Consider the following 19452-nt stretch of genomic DNA (forward strand, 5'->3'; position numbering starts at 1 on the left):
CAACCAAGAAATAACATGTTTAGGAACGGGAAGAGGAAATCATACTAGCTTCTGCCATGGAACTGTATTCCCTTTCACCCTTAGTTCCTGTCAAATCCACCTTGTCTGAACAGGGGCCAAACCAGTAGCTTCAAACAAGGGCCTTGTAATCTCCCTAGAGAAAAAATCTTCCTTAAACTCATCTAACCCAAGTTAGTCGATTTTGAATCGGATCAACCTTTAGATCCTTGTATCAATTCGTGTTGAGTTGAGAACGAGTCTAATGGATTATATATAAATTATTGATATGTTTAGATAAAGAAATATGTTTTTTTATTTATCAATATTATCATCTACTAGGATATTTTTAATTAATTTATTTTTAAATGATAGTTTCTTATCAATTCCTTTAAATGTATTTCAATTCAATATATAATTTATCGATAATTTTGTTTTCATTATATTTTCAATTATATTTTTTTTAGAAATTTAATTTAGTTTCTTAATATTTTAATATTTTATTTAATTAATATTTAAATTAAAAAACTTAAAATATTATATATATATATATAAGATTGGAAGGGATAACAACCCTCCCACCTCCTAAATGATTTCGGCCCTGTCTATAATCTATTATAAAGATAATTCTCACCAGATTTACTTAATTAAAAAATATAAAATTATTTTATTTGACCGCACAAACAATATCATTTAAATTAATTAGATTTAATTATGCTCACAATATGAAGGAAATAAAATTTTAAAAATATATATTTTAAATATAATAATAAAATAATAATAATAATAATAATAATAATAAGGGAAGCAATAAAAGTTTATATATAATCTACAAACAATGGTTGGTTCAAATGGTAAGCAACTTGATATTACTTAAACAAAGTATTGAGTTCGAGTTCGAGTTCGTTTTTGTGTATTAGAAAATTCCTGTTGGAAGACTCACTCATCAAAGTTAGGTGTGCAACACGGATCAGTCCGAATTAATCAGATGAATCATTGGAACCAAGGGGACAACCAAAAGAAAAAGTTTATGACACAAATTTATAATACTATTTAGGAAGATGATCATGTAGCAAGTTGGTTGGAATTTCTTGTAAATATAACATAGATAATTGTTATTTATTTGTTACGGGTGAGTATTTAATCGAGTAAATTGATTTTAGTATAAAAATTAGGATTGATCAAATTTATAAATAATATTTTATTTAAATTTATTCAAGTTAAAATAAATCAAATATATTGATATTGTTCTATATTACTTATAGGGATGAGCATTTGATCGAGTTCAATAGGTTCTAACACGACTTGAACAAGTCATTTTATATATATATATATTATATATATATATATATATGTTGGTTATGACCACTTACACAATGTAAAACTCTGTAGTTTTACACAGATTTAGGACCGTTAGATGAGTGCAAATAGATAACTAAGATTGACTCCTTGTTTTTTTCTAGTAAATATCTTCTTATTTCCTACTGTTAATCTCAGTCATCTATTTTAACTCATCCAACGTTCATAAATATGTATAAAACTAAAAAAAATTACATTGTGTAACATGATCTTCTATATAGCTAGGATCAAATTACATAGTGTAAAACAAAAAAGTTTTACACCATTTTAGGATCGTTGGATGAGGGGAAATCAAAGGCTGAGATTAATTCGTAGTAGGAAATGAGAAGATATTCATTGGAAAAATGAGTTAATCTCAGCCTTTGATTTCCTTTATCCACGATCCGAAATGAGAGTAAAACTAAATATTTTTTAAATATTAATTAATATTAAAAAATATATTCTTAAAAAATAAATAAAGAAAAATTTATTATGTCCCTCAATTTAAAAAAAAATTGTATTTATAAAAATCCGTACAAAAAAGGGGAAGCCGCCACCTAAACAATTTTCAAAGCGGGCCGGCATTCGCCGACTGTTTTCCAAAGCGCACGTTAGCATCGACCTTTCACTTTATGTCTCTAGTCTTCATCAATTTCAAACGGGTAAACGTGACTCGCTTTATCCCACACGGTCCCATCCAATTACCAAAATTTCAAAACAAGTCCACAACTTTCTCCCACACGGTCCCATCCAATTACCAAAATTTCAAAACAAGTCCACAACTTTCTAAAGTTTAAAATCAGCCCCCAATTGAAATACCCACCATTTCTAAATTTCAATGTTTTGATCTTTTTTTCCTAAACGAAAAAAATTTCAGAGAGAGGGAGATGACAATGGATAGAGAAAAGGAGAGAGAGATAGAGCTTGAAAGCGCAATGTATACGAATTGCTTGCTTTTAGGTTTGGATCCATCGATTATCGGTCTCGGAGCCTCCAACGGAACCCGTCGGGTCGGACTTTTCCGTCATTCCAACCCTAAATTAGGCGAACAGCTTCTTTACTTCATCCTCTCTTCTCTTCGTGGCCCCGCCCAATCCGCCAGAGTAACGATATTTTTCCTTTTTTTCACCGGTTCGGTTTTGGTTTTGATCTGGTCCGTATTGGTTTTGTGTTGAGTTTTTTGCTCTCGGATCTCTCAGGATTTCGATCGAGTTTGGCCGATTTTTGACTCAGCGCAATCTCGTGATTTTCGAAAGGTTGATTTCTCGATTTATTCTTTTCGTTTTTGTTTTTTTTTTTCATTTTGAGTTTCACCGTTTTGGTTAATTCTTTCATTTGTTATTAATTTAGGTTGTGCAAGGGATAATTACCGAGCTGGAAGCACAAGGAGCTCTACCGAGGAGTAATTCGAGGGTTTCTTCGCTGGCTACTTGTTGTGGACCGAGGTTAGTAGTTAATTTCTGTTTGGTTGCCCAAGAAAATTTAAGAAAGTCAACCAAAATGGGAAAGTATATTGATTGGCTTGCTTCTGTTACTTAGTTCTAGTTGCATTTGGCTCATTATAGCGGATATTTTACTATTGGCGCTGAATAGCATTGCAAGGTTCAAAAAGCTTGAATTGTTTTATTTGCGAGTAGGTTTTCTTCATAAATGAAATTTGTTAATACATCTTCACATTAGGCTTTCTTATGTTTTTCATTTTGTAGATTTGTTGAACTTTTGTGGCAACTTTCATTGCATGCATTGCGAGAGGTTCATAGAAGGAATTTCGCCACGGATGTTGCTTCTAACTCATTGCCTGCACCGTTGACTGATGTTGCATTTTCACATGCTGCTTCATTACTTCCTGTAACAAAGGTAATGCATCTCTATAGAGTCTCTGTAATGAACTACAATTACAGTTCCTTATATTGGGTCCTTCTTTTTCTTTTTTTGGGAGCTTCTTTGTTATAGTTTCAGCATGTAGTTTCTAAATGCCTTTTTTATTAAACCATCCATGGCTTTGAAGTAAGATGCTTGTAACAGGCTAGAATCGCTCTTGAACGGAGGAGATTTTTGAAAAATGCAGAAACAGCAGTGCAGAGACAGGCAATGTGGTCAAATTTGGCTCATGAAATGACTGCAGAGTTTCGTGGTCTTTGTGCTGAGGAGGTAAATAGATAGTTAATTACTTATTTGAATCTTTTTGAGTTTTTATGTCAAATGATCAACTCCCCGCTCCTTTCCTTTTGTTATGGGATGGCTTTGACTTAATATCTTTAACTAATGCCTTTACTTTGGAAAACCTGGATCTTAGGCTTATTTGCAGCAAGAGCTGGAAAAACTACATGACTTAAGGAACAAAGTGAAGTTGGAAGGAGAGCTATGGGATAATCTTGTCTCTACTTCAAGTCACAATTCGCATTTGGTTTCAAAAGCTACTCGCTTATGGGAGTCTATATTATCTCGTAAAAGTAAATGTCCATGCATAAACTGTGTTAATCTGTATCTTCATTAACTTGTATGATTTTCATAACCTTGATTTCAACCCATATGTCCAGGCCAGCATGAAGTTCTTGCTTCAGGCCCTATCGAGGATTTGATAGCTCATCGGGAGCATAGGTAATTTGCCCCTGCATGTCATTTTGGATGATGCATATGGCACATTTTTTCACACCTTCTCATATGTGTCATTTTCCAGGTATCGCATCTCTGGGTCATCTTTGCTTTCAGCTATGGATCAGAGTTCACAAGTTCTTCCTACTGATGTCTTATCCGTTCAGTCTGGTGATTTGGATGGCAAAGAACAGAATGATGGATATCACACACAGTTCAATGAAGAGACACTTTCTCGGATAGATGATAGAAGTGGGAGAATCCACCAGACTGTTGATGTAGCAGAAGTTATCAGACGTTGGACACATGCATTACAACGCATTCATAAACAGTCACTTCAGCTGGTATGCTGTTTTATTTCGTTTTTGTTAAGTCAGCTAACTTAGTTTGTTTTAATACTTGTCCATCAGAAGTATACTGAATTTGTGAATACGATAATGTCTATACGACACATAAGTATTAATCTGTTATCATTTAAATTTGTGGTATTGTCAAATTTTATTTACCCAGGCATAATTTTAAACATTAAGCTTGAAGTTGTGGTAACGAAATTTATGGCCCGTATTTTTCGGCTTCTATGGAGCAAAACCTTTCACTTAAATTTGTTCATCTTTTGGAGATGTGAACTAGAAATCTTTTATGGTATATCAGAAACGTGCAATTTTCAGTTTGCACCTTCTGAAGTATTTAAAAATAGTTTAGAAATTCAAGATATGATTCACTTTTTTTTTATTTTATGGAATTATGGGTTTTATGTTGCTAATTGTCACTGTTGAATTAAGGTGCTTGTATGATAGTATTGCTATTGCTTTGCAGGCAAAAGCTAATGACGGAGAGGGTCCTGATATTCTACGAAGCGCACATGATGGTGGCACAAGTGGTCATGCTGAGTCATTAGCTACTACTCTTGCTGAGCATCAGCAGCACCTGGCTAGCTTTCAGGTAAAGAAATAGCCATTACACTTTAAGTAGTTATTTCGTGAGGATAAAGAGCTGAAAATATCTGGAAATGTTGTTAGTTTATGGAAATTTTAGTTTAAGTTATGTTGAGATTGAGAATTGACTGAATCTTTTCTTTTCCTTAAAATCTTTATTGAGTTGGCTTCACGAGTCAAGAAAAAAATTAATTGTTTGAATATAATTAGTGAAATATTAAAAAGAACTAAACATAAAAATATCCGGGATATTAATGGGTTTTTTGTTTCACTTATATTTATAAAAAAGAAACTTGTAACTACCTAACTTCTTTTTGGATGTGTAAAAATCTAGTGGGAATATATTATTGTTTGCTTCTATTTTCTTTGGTTTATGTGCATGTTTGTGGGTTAACAAATACGCTTAGACAACCGCCTCTTCTAAACAGCAAATTGCTGTTATAGTTTCTAAGTTATATCTAAAGGGTTTTTATGGCCTTCATGGTCGACTCAAGATGTTATTCTTAGTTTTAGATGACATGTACAAATTTCTTTTCCAAATTTCTAATACCATTTAACTTCAGGTGCTTATTAACCAACAAAAGGAAGTTGCTCCATCAATCGAGAAGTCAATATCAGAGTGTACAGAGAAAGTAAATAGCATTTCCTCCAACTTGCCTCCAATAACCAAACATCGCGGTCAATCCTCCTCATCTAATGAAGCTCAGAGCAGCGGAAGGACCTTGGTAAATTATGTCTAATCGATGTTTCATGTCATACAAACATTTGAAACTTTGAATAATTGTGTTTGTAGAACCTATGATTCATTTAAAGATGTTTTCGTGGATCACGCAGGAAAGTAGCTCTGATGATGTTGGTGATATTACTTCAAAAATGTCTGCTGTTCAGCTTGAGAAGATTTCAGCTAGCCCTCCAGCTTTAAAGCTCCCGCAATTATTTAGTTTGACCCCGAATTCATCTGGAAAAGGTGGAACCATGCAAAAGCGAGCTCCCTTGACCCCAAATTCAACTGGAAAAGGTGGAAACATGCAAAGGCGACATACATTTGCTCCTGAGACCAACCAAATTGGAACTTTTTCTGAAAGGAATTCAGTGGAACAGCCTCTAGTAAGCAATCAAATAGATTACCCACCCCAAGGTTTGCTTCTTTTCATGCCCCACTTGTCTCCCTACGTGTGTTATCGATTTAATGCATCTTTTTTATCAATTGAAAGAGTCGGTAATTTAACACCTTTTATGTTGCAGAAAGTGACGGTTCTTATATTCAGAACTTGAAAAAATCTGTGAGGCAAGCTGCACTGTCAACACCATCCTCCAATTCAGAGTCATTACGTGACGGTCAATCTAATGAAACTTCCGAACACTTCTTTGTACCTGTTTCATCAACTAATTTTTCTCGTAGGGAACCAGAAAATAAAGTTGGCCCTATAAGGACTAAGAGAATATTTTCTACTCAAACAGACAACTCCTTGATCGACGGCCATGCCGGTAATGGTCATATCGGGAGTAATAACTACGGCTACTTGCCACAAATGTTGAACAATATAGATTCTCTTAATGACTATGATCAAGGAAATGGATTTCTCTCCGCTGGTGCTTCGAGTTCTGCAGCCTCTGATGGCCAATCGTTTTTCGACATGGAAGAAGCTCAGGATCAGGTCTTCTCCCCTCCTTTGCTTATGGAAACGTCCCTGTTTGCCGATGCTTACGAGAATTTGCTCGGTAAGTTTGTTTTAATTGCAAAGTAATACCATTATAAACTACAATGCACTTTGTTATTTTAGCAAGTCATGTTCGTTTTGTGCAGCTCCACTTTCTGAAACAGAAACTGCCTTGATGGAGCACTGAGACCGGAGATCGGATGGTTTTGGTTTTCAGTCGTTGGTTGGGACGTTTCCCATTGCATTGTTATTAGACACGATGCTTGTATGTAGTTTGAGAGAGAGACAGATCCACAGAAATCTTGAATCTTGTTATTAATTTGTAAACCAACTGAAGTTATAATTTTGCCCGCATTGCAAGCATTTCCCATATATTTAATAAGAATTGATTATTGTTCTTTAGTTCAATGAGTTGAATGTTGGAAACTTTTATATGCAAAAGTTGTAGATGATGTTCATTGCTTTGCTTGCAAATGAGTGTTGTTGATTCTGTAAGTTTTAGATTACGAGGGAAAATTATGTTGTATATCCTTGTATTTTTAATTCCACATAAATTCAAGGGTAAAGTAAACAAATGGTCCTCTGATTATAGGGTGTTGCTTTGTTGAGTTTCTTAATTATTAAAGATTACAAAATGATCTTCACCCATAGGGTTTACTTTTTTGAGTCTCCTGACTATTAAAAGTTAAAATGGTCATCCGACTGTTGATATGTTGTAAACTCGTCCTTTTTGATAACAAATTGATGACAGTCTAAGTTGAATGTTAACCTACTGATGAGATATGGTAAAATTTGATCTCAGAATCTCAAACGACTACAAGTCAAATGTTTCGAGGATCATATTTTATCATATCTCAATCAGTAGGTTAACGTCTAGTTCAGACGACATCAATTTTTTTTAACGAAAAATGACGAGTTTGGAAAATATGAATAGTCATGTGACTATTTTGTAACTTTTAGTAGTTGAGGGACTCAACAAAGTAATACCCTATAGTCAGGTGATCATTTTGTAACTTTTGATAGTCAGGGGACTCAACAAAGTAATATCTTATAGTTGGGGGACCATTTGTGTACTGTACCCTAAATTCAAAACCCAAAAATCTTTATGAAATTATAGATATCAAATTAATTATATTTGTTTTGTTATTTCACCTTAAAAAAGACGGTTTAATCATCCTATGTTAATAATTGAATTAAGATAGGATAAAATTAACTTTATTCCTTTAATTTTATAATTGTTTTCTATTTGGTCCTTAAATCTTTTTACACAAAAAAGAAATGAGTTGGAAAAGACTAAAGAGTGTGCGTGATACAACATCCTAAAAGACAAGAATAAATAAGTTCTATTCTTTAATACTTTGTATTTTTCTCTAATTTGGTTCATGATTTTTTTTGTCTATATTAGTCCATGTATCTGGCGATTTTAGAGTATCATAATAACTAAAATTTCAAATTCAGGAACCAAATTGAAAAAATTACCAAGTTGGGGGACTGAAAAGTGCTTTATCCTTGGGCCACATAATGTAATGTTGCTTTATCCTTGAAAACGCAATCCACTGTGGGTCTTTAAGAAAGAGGTTTTATTATGCATCTTTCTTTGGGACGTAAAAACAACATAAAGAACGCAATGTGACGATCTAAGTCGAGTGACAATCGTGACTTTGGAGTAACCTTTACTTCCTCGTCAAATGATTCCTATGGTATCGATATTATATGCACGAAATGATCAAAATCGATACCGAAATGTATCATCACAAGTGTTTTCGCTGTTTTAGATGACATATGTAATTGATGATGATGTTAAAAGCAAACAATGAAGTTGCTTTGTTGGAACTGAGTGATATTATTCATCTGGATGAAGATGGAGTTCCATGTTTATGGGTGGATTGACTGTTTTCCACTTCGAATTCGATGATGTTGCATTTGCTTTGAAGGCCTTTTCTGTTCTTATCGAGTTTTTAAGTGCTCGAAAGGTGATTACGATGATCAAACGGATACTTAATAGGCTCCCATGGAAACCATCTAAGTGGAGTGACATTCATGATGTATAAGGAACCTCTACTTCATCATTGTGCTTCATCTAGTTCAAGAAGCAGTGATCTAGCTAGTAACCGCTATGCAAACTTGAGTCGTTCGACCTTCTCCGGCTTTACCTCGATTCCAAATTCGTGGTTGAATCAATGCAAACTTGTTTGTAAGCTGAACTTGTGTTGCATTGCGCTTGACTTCACTGACCCGAAGAAAAACCTCAAAGAGAAGGATCTTCAGCTGCAAACCTTGCCAGAGCTGGTGGATTTTTATGCAAGAAACCGTGAACACGGTGTTCATTTAGAGCACTTTATTTGGAAGAGGAAGAACCGTCAATGGACGCTGTGTGGTCTCATTTGTAAGTTTGAAAGGCTTTCTCCGACGCCGACCCCGACCCCGAGCTCGAGCTCTTCGAGGAATGCTTGAAGATGTCGCATGAGAGAATGAGGTCAAATCAACATGGAAATGATTAGAAGGGATTGCTGCAATGAAGCTGGGACTGGGAGTAATGAACCTGAGCTTATCTCCTCCGAAACAACTCCCCGTAAGCCGTCCGGTTAGGAACATGAGGTTCGCCATTTTAGTTGTAGATGTTCGATGTTGAGATTGGTGGTTTGCAGACCATCGGTTGGTGGACATATGTCGTCGGGATTTTCGCCGTGTCGAATTGTCTCGTGTTCACCTTAGGAATATACGGTTCGATAGATTTGATCTCACATGAGATTCATCAAAGATTGACGCTAAGTGTATGGGTGAGCAAAACTCGACTCGTTTCAAAATAAATCATTTTTTTACTTTAAAAAACTTGACTCAGTTCTTAATTTCATAAATTTGACTCGAAAAAATTGCAAATTCAAGTCGAGTTATTAAATTCGAATTACTAATTTTTTTTAGTAATTAGTAGATTGATTTTCAAGTTCGAGTTGAGTCATTCAACTTTACATGATATATGCATATCACGTATGAAAAATTTACGAAGAAATATATATACATATACATATATATTATATACGGTTATAGAAAATCGCTTAAATTGAAATCAAATAATACTATAATATTATAAATATTTACAATCAAATTTAAACAAAAACTCGAAAAATTCGATTTGACACGACTCGAAAAGATCAAATAAATTTTAAGTTATAAAATTTGATTTATTAACTCAATTAATTCAAATTTTTTTAACTTAATTCAACTTGATTGAATACTCGTCCCTAACTATATGAATACTGCTCATAAATGCATAGAATGTGTACATAATTGTTGTGGGGGTGGAGAGACCAAAGAGAAAACAAGTTATGATTTTAAAATATTTTAATTGAATCCTTAAATTTTATAACATCATATTCATTTGCAATGTCTTAATTTTAAAACCTCAATTATTACATAGGGGCCTATGCTGCAAATTTGTCATGATACATGTTCATTAAGTTTATTACAAAATGATGGAAGGAATTAGAGATCTAGAGTCGATCTTAACACATTTTAAATATAAAAAGAGTTAATTGCATCACATATCCTCAAAGTATAATCTTCATTTTAAATCAGCCCTAACTTTTATATGTTCCAATTCATCCTTAAACAATGATTATCATTCTAAATTAGTCCTCCAACTTATAAACATTTCAATTTCATCCCTAAACTATGACTTTCATTCCAAATTGATCCCTAAACTTTTTGAATATTTCAATTTTATCCCAAACTATATGTATATACTAATCACATCCCTTGTAAATAAAAGCGTCAAACAAAGTTATATTACTAAATGTTCAAAATAAAAAAAATTAACTATGGTTGAAATTAATTACATATTTGGACGAGTTTGGGGATAAAATCGGAATATTCAAAAGTTTGGGGACTAATATATAAAGAGGATTATAGTTTAGGGATGAAATTAGAATGTTCAAAAGTTTAAGGACTAATTTAGAATGAATCATAGTTTGGGGATGAAATTAGAATATTCCAATGTTTAATGACCAATTTAAAATGAAGATTATAATTTGGGGACATATGATGCAATTGACTCATATAAAAAATTAATTGATAACAAAATATATAATAAATTAATTACCTTAATAAAAGTTCCATGCATTTTTATGTCACAAAGGTACACCAAAATCCCATCCCACAAAAATAATTCTAGATATTTATTTTATGAAATATAAAATAATTTTTTTTATAAATAAAATTATTTGATATAAATAATTTTTTATAGAATATAATATTATTTGAAAATTATACTCTTGAAAATAATTTTATAGTTTGTAAACCTATCAAATTATACATCCAAAGGCCCCTCCTTTCCCTTTCCCCCCCTATCCTCGTGTTTCTTTCTTTCATTCTACCCTTCTAATTGATTTGCCATTGAAATTTCTTTTTCAATTTTAATAAAAAAAATTCCCCAGATTTTATAAACCCTAATCGCCTATTTTTCATGTAAAAAATCAACCCCATTTCAAAGTTTCAGACTTTCTCCTCCAAAACCATGAGTTTATTATATCAACCTTAAAGAAGAAGACAAGAGTTTGGAAGGAAAAGAGGAAGGGGAAAAAATTCGTCTTTGTTAATCTCCGGGCCTGCAAATCTTTCAAAAAATTAGAAAAAAACGTTGAAAAGATCAATACCCAGATTTTATTTTCGACAAAAAAATTAAAAAAATAAGGAAGTTTATCTTATTATTTTGTAGTAAAAATTAGAAAAAATTTAAGGGAAATGCCAAGCGTAGCTGTGAAATTATACAGTGTGTTCTTCAAGTTCCTCATGAAGCAGCGTTTACAAAGCTGGATTAAAGCCCCTGTTGACGACTCCTCCAATCCTTACGGTGTCACGACCCGACCCGAAGAATCCGTTTCCGCCCCCAATCCTTCTTTCACCGACGGTGTCGCCACTAAAGACATCCACATTGACCCGTTTTCCAATCTCTCTATTCGGATCTTTCTCCCAGAAACGTCCCTATCCCCTCCCGAACAATCGCAGAATAAATCCAAGCTCAGATTGTCCCAATTAGATAGCCCGGTTCCATTGTTCACCGGAGGAACAGTTATGCTCCGCCTGATATCGGAACCCCGAGAAGCGATTCGAGAAGGAGCAGTTTGGATGGGTTAAATTCAAGATCCGACAGTAATGCCTATCGAGGTTATTCACCATCATCTCAAAAATGTCGAAAATTGCCTATAATGTTGCAGTTTCACGGCGGGGGTTGGGTTAGTGGGAGCAACGAATCGGTTGCCAATGATGTATTTTGTCGGAGGATAGCAAAAATGTGTGATGTTATGGTTTTGGCGGTTGGTTATAGGTTGGCGCCGGGGAATAAGTATCCGCGGCTTTCGACGATGGAATGAAAGTGTTGCATTGGTTAGGGAAGCAGGCGAATTTAGCCGAGTGTTGTAAGTCGATGGGGAGTGGGGCTCGTGGGGTTGGAGCAGAGTTTACAAAGGCCGAAGTTCAAAGACATCTTGTTGATGCTTTAGGGGCTACCATGGTTGAGCCATGGTTGGCAGCTCATGGAGATCCATCAAGGTTATTTACTATTCCTTCATTTTTTTCCCATTCAAAGTTTCGATCTTTGTTGTTGTAAATGAATTGATTTGGTTGAAAATTCAGGGGGGTAGCTAAGTTCAATTTGATCCAAGCTTCAATGGGGGTGTTGTGATCTTCAATTTTGTTAGGTTTTCTGCTATTGATGTGTTTTTTGTCTGGAGATGTTTTATGCATCTGTTGTAGTTTGATTTGTAGGTCGATTAGGTTCCCATATGAGCTAGCAACTGCAGCTTGATCATAGAAGTGGCTTGTAAGCTTTAATTGGAATTGGTTTTAATCGGTGTCTAGATGCAGTGTAGGTAAAGTTTTAATCGGAATTGGTTTTATACTTCTGTGATGATCAGGTGTTAGATTTAATATGATTGAGTGTGAATGTTGATGCTTTGTGATCATTAATTTTGTTTGATGGTTTTTTGTTAGATTTTCTGCTATTGATGTGTTTTTGGCTGGAGATGTTTTATGCATCAGTTGTTGTAGTTCAGTTTTTAGGCCGATTAGGTTCCCGATTTGATCTAGCAACTGCAGCTTGATCATAGAAGTTTGGCTTGTGAGTTTAAATTTATTCGGTGTCTGTAGATGCAATGTAGGTAAAGTTTTAAACCGAATTGGTTTTATACTTTTGTGATGATCGAGTGTGAATGTTGATGCTTTGTGATCAATAATTTTGTTTGATGGTTTTGCTAGATTTTCTACTACTGGTGTTTTTAGCTGGAGATATATTATGTGTCGGTCACGGTTCGGTCTATAGATCAATTAAGTTTATGATTTGGGCTTGAAAATGCAACTTGATCATGGCAGTTTGATTTGTAAGCTTAAATTTCGATGTTAATAGATGCAACGTGGTAATGTTTTAATCAGAACTGGCGTTATAGTTTAGGGACGATCGAGTGTGGATTTAATACGACATTGTTTGCTTTTCTTTCTATTTGGTTGAAAATTACGAAGTGCATCTTGATTAGGGAAATGTGACTTGCTCTGAAGCTTTCGAGAGTAATTTAGTTCGGGTTATTTGTCATCGTGCTCTAGTGTTCTACAGGATTTATACTATTCTATATAAGAAGTTCAAATTTCCCGAAAAGCTTCTGCGGCTTGGTCGATTGTCTTTCCTATATTTCAAAATTGTATTTCTGTATGAAGTTTCAAGTGCATGTAATATCAGGCACTTTTCTTCCTTTAATTTCTGTTTCGTATTTGTTTGGCTAAAACGTCATTGAGGTAAATGTTTTGATCATGTTGACCCTTGGCTGTAGCATTTATCTAAATATGTTTCTCGAATATATAGATCGATACTCTGCTATTTTTGCGTAAAATTTTGTATTGTGATTTTGCCGAATCTTTAATCTTTGACATGGTTGGAACAGATGTGTTCTACTCGGGGTGAGTTGCGGAGCAAACATTGCGGATTATGTAGCTTCCAAAGCTATAGAGTCTGTCAAGCTTATCGATCCTGTCAAGGTTGTAGCACAGGTCCTAATGTACCCATTCTTCATTGGAAGTATTCCGACAAAATCGGAAACAAGGTTGGCAAACTCCTACTTCTATGACATGGCATTGTGCTTGCTTGCATGGAAACTCTTTCTTCCCGAGGAAGACTTCAGCCTCGACCACCCAGCCGGCAATCCACTTATCCCAGACAGGTCTCTGAAGCGCATGCCCCCGACGCTGACAATTGTAGCAGAACATGATTGGATGAGAGACCGGGCTGTTGCATACTCAGAGGCGCTTCGTAGTGTAAACGTCGACGCACCTGTTCTCGAATACAAGGATGCAGTTCATGAATTTGCAACCCTTGACGTGCTTCTAAAGACTCCTCAGGCCGAGGCGTGTGCCGAGGACATTGCCATCTGGGTAAAGAAGTACATCTCGTTTCGAGGCCACGAGTTCTCTTATTAAGTGGAAGGTTCCAAGTGTAGAAAAAGATTTACAGCAGTGCATCGATTTTGTGTCATTCGATCGACAAAGAGAGCAAGAACGATGCAAGGTTGCCGTAAACAGGATCCGGATAATCATATCTCATTTGTTCATTTGTTGGTAATCTGTTATTCTAACCATGTCCTGTTGTATTCAATTGTAAGATATAGAACCTTGATGTGCAGTAGATTAGTGATCTGTGAAGAAGATGAGATTTACTCCTTTTGAACTTCTTTATGAAACAAATTTGTGTGAATTAAAATGTAACATTCCTCATGAACAAAGAGGCTAAATTGATGTAATTCGCAAGTTCGAAGATCAACATCGGCCTCGATTAATGGCTCTAGATGCCATAGCTCTCAAATTTGCTCTAGCTAAAGAAAGAGGGATCCTCTCTTGCTGATGATTATGGCCACTGCTTCCCCTGAAAGCCTCCATGAATTCTTCTCTTTGCAACCTCAAAGCTAATGCCGCGTCTTCATCTTGGCCCGGCATCCCTCTTCTTCTCGTCCTGGTGCTTACCCTTACAGGGTTCCCCTTCTTGTAGTGTTTGTATTCGTGTTTACTAGCCGCGCAAGATCCTCCCTCTGCAGGCTTAGCAGCCATTGCATGATATTGAACTCGACCTCGAGTTCGTGTCCTTTGGGTGCTGCAACGAGTTTGACTCTCCTGACTTCGACACTCGACTCCGTCGCTTCTGTTTAAGGAACCAGCAGACTTCCTTGCTTCAACATCTTTAGGAAACAAAAGCTGAATTGTATTCCAAAGAATTGTATTCACAGTACAAGATCTTCCATTGCTGCAAATAAAAGGTAAAATCGTTAATCAGTCTTCCATTGACAGGGCTTATAGCTCGGTTTTTACCTTATGAGCTGCCGGCATTTTGGACATCTTCTCCCACATTTATCCGGTGCCAATCTCAAACATTTCTTACAGAAACTACAATCAAAAGAGAGAAGGGTTTCACTTAAATGACAAAATCAACTAAAAACATTGAGTAGTTTCATTGAATTTATTAAACATTGGGTGTGTTTTACCTATGTCCACAAGGAGTAGTGCTTGGTTCAAACCAGATATCCAAACAAATCTATGAAGCCAATCAAATAACATAATTATTACTAGAAGATGAAACGAAAGCTAAATCAAATCAAAGCTAATAAATACTGAGAAAGTATGAAGACTCTTACTGCACATGAAAGCTCTTCTCTGAGTTTATCCTTACAATGAAGAGGATTTGTTTCATTTACTTTTGTTTTCTTCTCATCCTCCACACCAATTGATTCTTGATCACTCTCTGGGAAACATTATTATTCAATAAAAATCAAATTTAATTCATTTTTTTGCTTTAAAAAATGAACAGAAAAAAGGGTTACCTTGTTTCGAAATCTCTTCTTCTTCTTCGAGATTTAATGGAGCAATTGGAATTGAAACAGGGTTTTTTCTCTGAGCCCTACGTTTCCTGGGGAGAAAATTGAAGAAATATATGAATCAAGAATCGGGAAAAGAAAGGGAGAACGAAAATTTTGGGATTATTAGTTTACCTTCTCGAAGTGGAGCATGGCTGTTGAATATCAAATCGGAGCGATTATTGTGTTTATATCGTTGCCGATCTGGTGTATCTTCGACAATGAGACTAGCGTCTAGCGATGACCAGGGCCTCCTTATCCCATCCAGCCATGGCTGCCACGGATTTGAATCTGGGACAGAACAAGTCGTCGACATTTTGGCTATTGTCGGCACTGTTTGGCTGCTGAGAATCTTCTGGGGATTCTCTCGCCATTTTCTTTTCTTAGTGAGAAAAAGAAAGGGGAAGGGAAAACGCTTCTTCTACGGAGATGATGATACGATTTTCTAACGGTCGAGGTTTTTGAATTTGGTTTGAGCAATTTAAATTTTATTTTTGGTATTTTATTATATTTAATTTTTTAAATATTTTTATATTAGATTTAAAATATTTTATTTTTAAAAATGGATAAACTACGTCAATGGTCACTTATTTTTGGGTAAGTTTTCGTTTTTACCACTAATGTTTCAAAAGCTAAATCGGTCACTAATGTTATTGTTTGTGACAAAATAGTCACAGGCCGTTAATAGGCGTGACGAAAAATACAGCTAGACCGTTATATGCTGAGTTGGATCGTTGACCTCCATTTTGACGGGCTCTTCTTCTTCTTCAACCCATTCCCCATCTTATTTTTCTTCACTTATCTTCTTCTCTCTTTTTCTTCACTTTTTTTCACTTCATCTGGTCCTTCGCAATCTTCTAAATGTAAATCACTGCTTTATTGATCACCCATTGCTTGTTGTCTTAACCATGAATGATCCCATCCTGTTGTTTTTCATTCATGATCCAGCAAACCATTGTAAAGATGAACAACGCAGTGCAACACGCCAGGAGAGAAACAAGGATGCTTCTTCACATTCACGTAAAGGTACGAAAACAAATCGAGTCCCCAATACGATGTGAAAATAGAGTTCCTTTTCTAAGACTATGTTCTAGTTTTCTATTTCCTTTCTAGAAAACCGAAAGAAGAGCAAACGACATGGTTCCCCAACGACTCCAAGAGATTGGCCAGTTTCAAGGGTGAAAAAACTTGCATGGGTTCCTGGCCGAAACGTCAACAGCTTTTATTACAGCGACTTGAGGGCTGCCACCCATAAATTCAGTGACGAGAACATAATCGGTGAAGGCGGTTTTGGAAGAGTGTATTTAGGATATATAAATCAACACAGTATGAGTGCTGCAAAGCCCGACACTGGCAAGGCGGTTGCTATCAAGGTGCTCGGAAGAAGAGGGGTATAGAGCGACAAAGAATGGCAGGTTTGGTTCTGATCCAGTTATCCACCTTCAGTTTCACTATATCTGAGAGGAATGTTTTTTGTTGATTTCAGAATGAATTGACGTTTCTAAAGACATTAAATCATCCAAATATGGTGAAACTTCTGGGCTATTGCAATGAGAGAGACCATAGGATTGTGGTTTATGAGTACATGTGCAGGGGAAGCTTGGATACCCATCTCTTGAGTGGTAGAGCTCAATAACTTAATATGACCAGAGAAAATTGGTTGATACAATCATGGAACTAACGCGCTGTAAATGGCAGAGAATGATACAGAGCTAAACTGGAGTAGAAGAATCAAAATAGCTATTGGAATAGCAAGGGCAATAGACTACCTTCACAGTTGTGCAAGGCCAGTCATTCATCGGGACCTTAAAGCGTCCAATGTCCTTCTTGATGCAGTCTGTTTCCTTCCATGATACTTATTTTTAATGCGTCTGACTTACACAGACGCATCCTCACGATGTTTCCATCAATCCTCGCTGCACAAAGTATTCATTAAGCTAAGCGTCATGTTGCAGGATTTCAATCCAGAACTATCAGACTTCGGGCTGGCTAGGTATGGACCCTTAGAAGACCAATCACATGTTAGTTCAGGGGTCATTGGAACGAGAGGATACATTGCCCCCGAATACTTTACAACAGGTATATGCTTCAGCTTATCATTCTGTGCCGTTGAAACTTTGGTAAAGAGGAAAATAAGAAAAGTGAAGAGAAAGAAAGAAGAAGAAAAGTGAAGAAAAATAAGATGGGGAATGGGTTGAAGAAGAAGAAGAGCCAGTCAAAATGGCGGTCAATGATCCAACTCAACAGATAACAGCTGTTAATGGCCAGTGACCATTTTGTCACAAACGATAACATTAGTGACTGATTTGTAACTTTTGAAACATTAGTGATGAAATGAAAACTTACCCAAACATCAGTGACCTTTGGCGTAGTTTACCCTTAAAAAATCAAATAAGCCTTAAACTTTAAAAATTAATTTTATCATCGAACTAAATAAAAAATCAATTTAATTCATATGTCACACCATCAACTATATCACCAATTATTTGGATTATCACGTCAACACTATAGGATGTCATGTCAATATTATAACGATCAACAACGAAAACCATTTGCTAAAAAGTCATGTTAGATTCTTTTTCTAAATTTGAGGATCATATTAATTTTTTAAAAAGTACAAGTACCTTATGTGTCTTTTTGCCTTCTAAATTTTATATTAAAAATATAATAAGTTAGATATGATTATTTTTATTATGTACATTTAACCTCTCAACAATTCATTTAAATTTTGATAATATTATCTAGTATTTTAAACCTAAGCTAATATAATAGTTAAAGTTTGATTTGTTTATTTAAATATGGTTTAAGTAAATTAAAAATTAGCACGAACTATATTTTTTCATTAGTTAAAAGAATTATTATTTTTTCAAGAAATTACGGATTTGAGCATCAACGATTTTAGATAAAGGTGATTGAACGTTCATTGTTAAATGGTTGAGAGTACTTAGAACGTAAATTACTTTGTAATCACTTTCAACTTAATTAAAAATAAATAAATTGAAAATTAACTTTTAATCGACAAAGTTAAGACGTTTTGAAATTAAAAACTTGAGCCATAATTCGATAACATTAACCCTAAAAAATTCTAGAGGAAGTTATACCGGTAATTCCTTATATTTTTATTTGTTCGTCTTCGTCTTCGTCTTCGTCTTCGTCTTCGATTTTGATTATTGATTTAAAGAATCTTCTTTTACTTCTTCTCCTCCTCCTCTTCCTCCTTTTATTTTATTTTATTTTTTAATTGTCAACACAGTCCTCAATTAATGAGTTAACAAGAATTAATGATCGAGAAACTAAAATCGAATGAATCGATAATATAAGGAACAAAAACCACTCTTTTTTTTGAACCAGTGAACAAATCAAATGAACCGAAAACACAAGCAACCATCCATATAATTTATTCAAAATCCTAACATGTTATGTGCGCAGAAGATACATTTTCTATATAAATTTTGTATCATTAAAGAAGAAAAAACACAGTTTATTACAATAACCTTGTTATTTCATTATCTGCAGTCTGCCATGGCAGAAGGGAATTTTCTGGGTCACCAAAGTTCTGCAACACCATATCTTTTAGCCCAGTGTCCGTAACCTCACAAAACCGACTCGACCAATCATCCGGTTCTACCGGTTTAGCCCCTAGCCCAGGGGCTCGATCCTTGGACCCTGCATTTTGATCATCTTTCCAATCAACCACATATGTAGCCACCCTCCTATAGAACTCTTTGAACACTTCCCACACTTAGTATTTGTAGTAGTTCACAACCACCATTCTTCTATCAACATCTATGAATCTAAATTCATCCCTCAGATGAAAGTGATGCACAATGTTGATCAATGTCGAATTCAGTGCTTCGGGTTTGACTATACTCTTGTGTCTCTTGAGAAACGCCATCCGACACGTGTATCCGACCATCACGCCTTGTCGTGGCATCTGTTTGAGTCCTGATAGTCCAAAACTGTGACAAGAGACATATCTCTCCGACTGGAATGCTCTTGGATCGATTTTCAGAACTAGTTAAATTTTGGATCATGTCATGT

General features: G+C 35.2%; 1 protein-coding gene, 1 long non-coding RNA gene and 2 pseudogenes across 2 annotated transcripts; 3 read left to right on the forward strand and 1 right to left on the reverse strand.

Moving 5' to 3' along the window:
- The first annotated feature begins 2193 nt into the window (after nt 1-2193).
- Nucleotides 2194-6842, forward strand: LOC120136574 (AUGMIN subunit 6-like). Its single transcript, XM_039152559.1, has 13 exons — nt 2194-2438; nt 2535-2591; nt 2686-2780; nt 3042-3192; nt 3361-3486; nt 3632-3788; nt 3876-3936; nt 4016-4274; nt 4747-4872; nt 5429-5590; nt 5700-6003; nt 6111-6587; nt 6673-6842. Exons 1-13 carry the CDS (start codon nt 2223-2225, stop codon nt 6711-6713), a joined length of 2232 nt encoding a protein of 743 aa, XP_039008490.1. The 5' UTR covers nt 2194-2222; the 3' UTR covers nt 6714-6842.
- A 4098-nt stretch (nt 6843-10940) lies between these two features.
- LOC120136570 lies at nt 10941-14144 on the forward strand (annotated as a pseudogene).
- Nucleotides 14145-14917: 773 nt separating this feature from the next.
- LOC120136571 lies at nt 14918-15295 on the reverse strand. Its single transcript, XR_005517355.1, has 3 exons — nt 15193-15295; nt 15043-15092; nt 14918-14944 (listed from the first exon to the last, which is right to left on the reverse strand). It is a non-coding gene; the product is annotated as an uncharacterized LOC120136571 (long non-coding RNA).
- Nucleotides 15296-16247: 952 nt separating this feature from the next.
- Nucleotides 16248-19002, forward strand: LOC120136514 (annotated as a pseudogene).
- Nucleotides 19003-19452: the final 450 nt, after the last annotated feature.

Source organism: Hibiscus syriacus, unplaced genomic scaffold, assembly GCF_006381635.1.
Source record: "Hibiscus syriacus cultivar Baekdansim isolate YM2019G1 unplaced genomic scaffold, ASM638163v2 tig00110633_pilon, whole genome shotgun sequence".
In the NCBI taxonomy this organism is placed as follows: Eukaryota; Viridiplantae; Streptophyta; class Magnoliopsida; order Malvales; family Malvaceae; genus Hibiscus; species Hibiscus syriacus.

Bases quoted from the DNA above. Each gene is read 5' to 3' on its own strand.
- LOC120136574 (XM_039152559.1), top strand. From the start codon at position 2,223: ATGACAATGGATAGAGAAAAGGAGAGAGAGATAGAGCTTGAAAGCGCA. The intron at 3,937-4,015 runs GTAATTTGCCCC...GTCATTTTCCAG, and splicing joins ATAGCTCATCGGGAGCATAG to GTATCGCATCTCTGGGTCAT. The intron at 5,591-5,699 runs GTAAATTATGTC...TGGATCACGCAG, and splicing joins AGAGCAGCGGAAGGACCTTG to GAAAGTAGCTCTGATGATGT.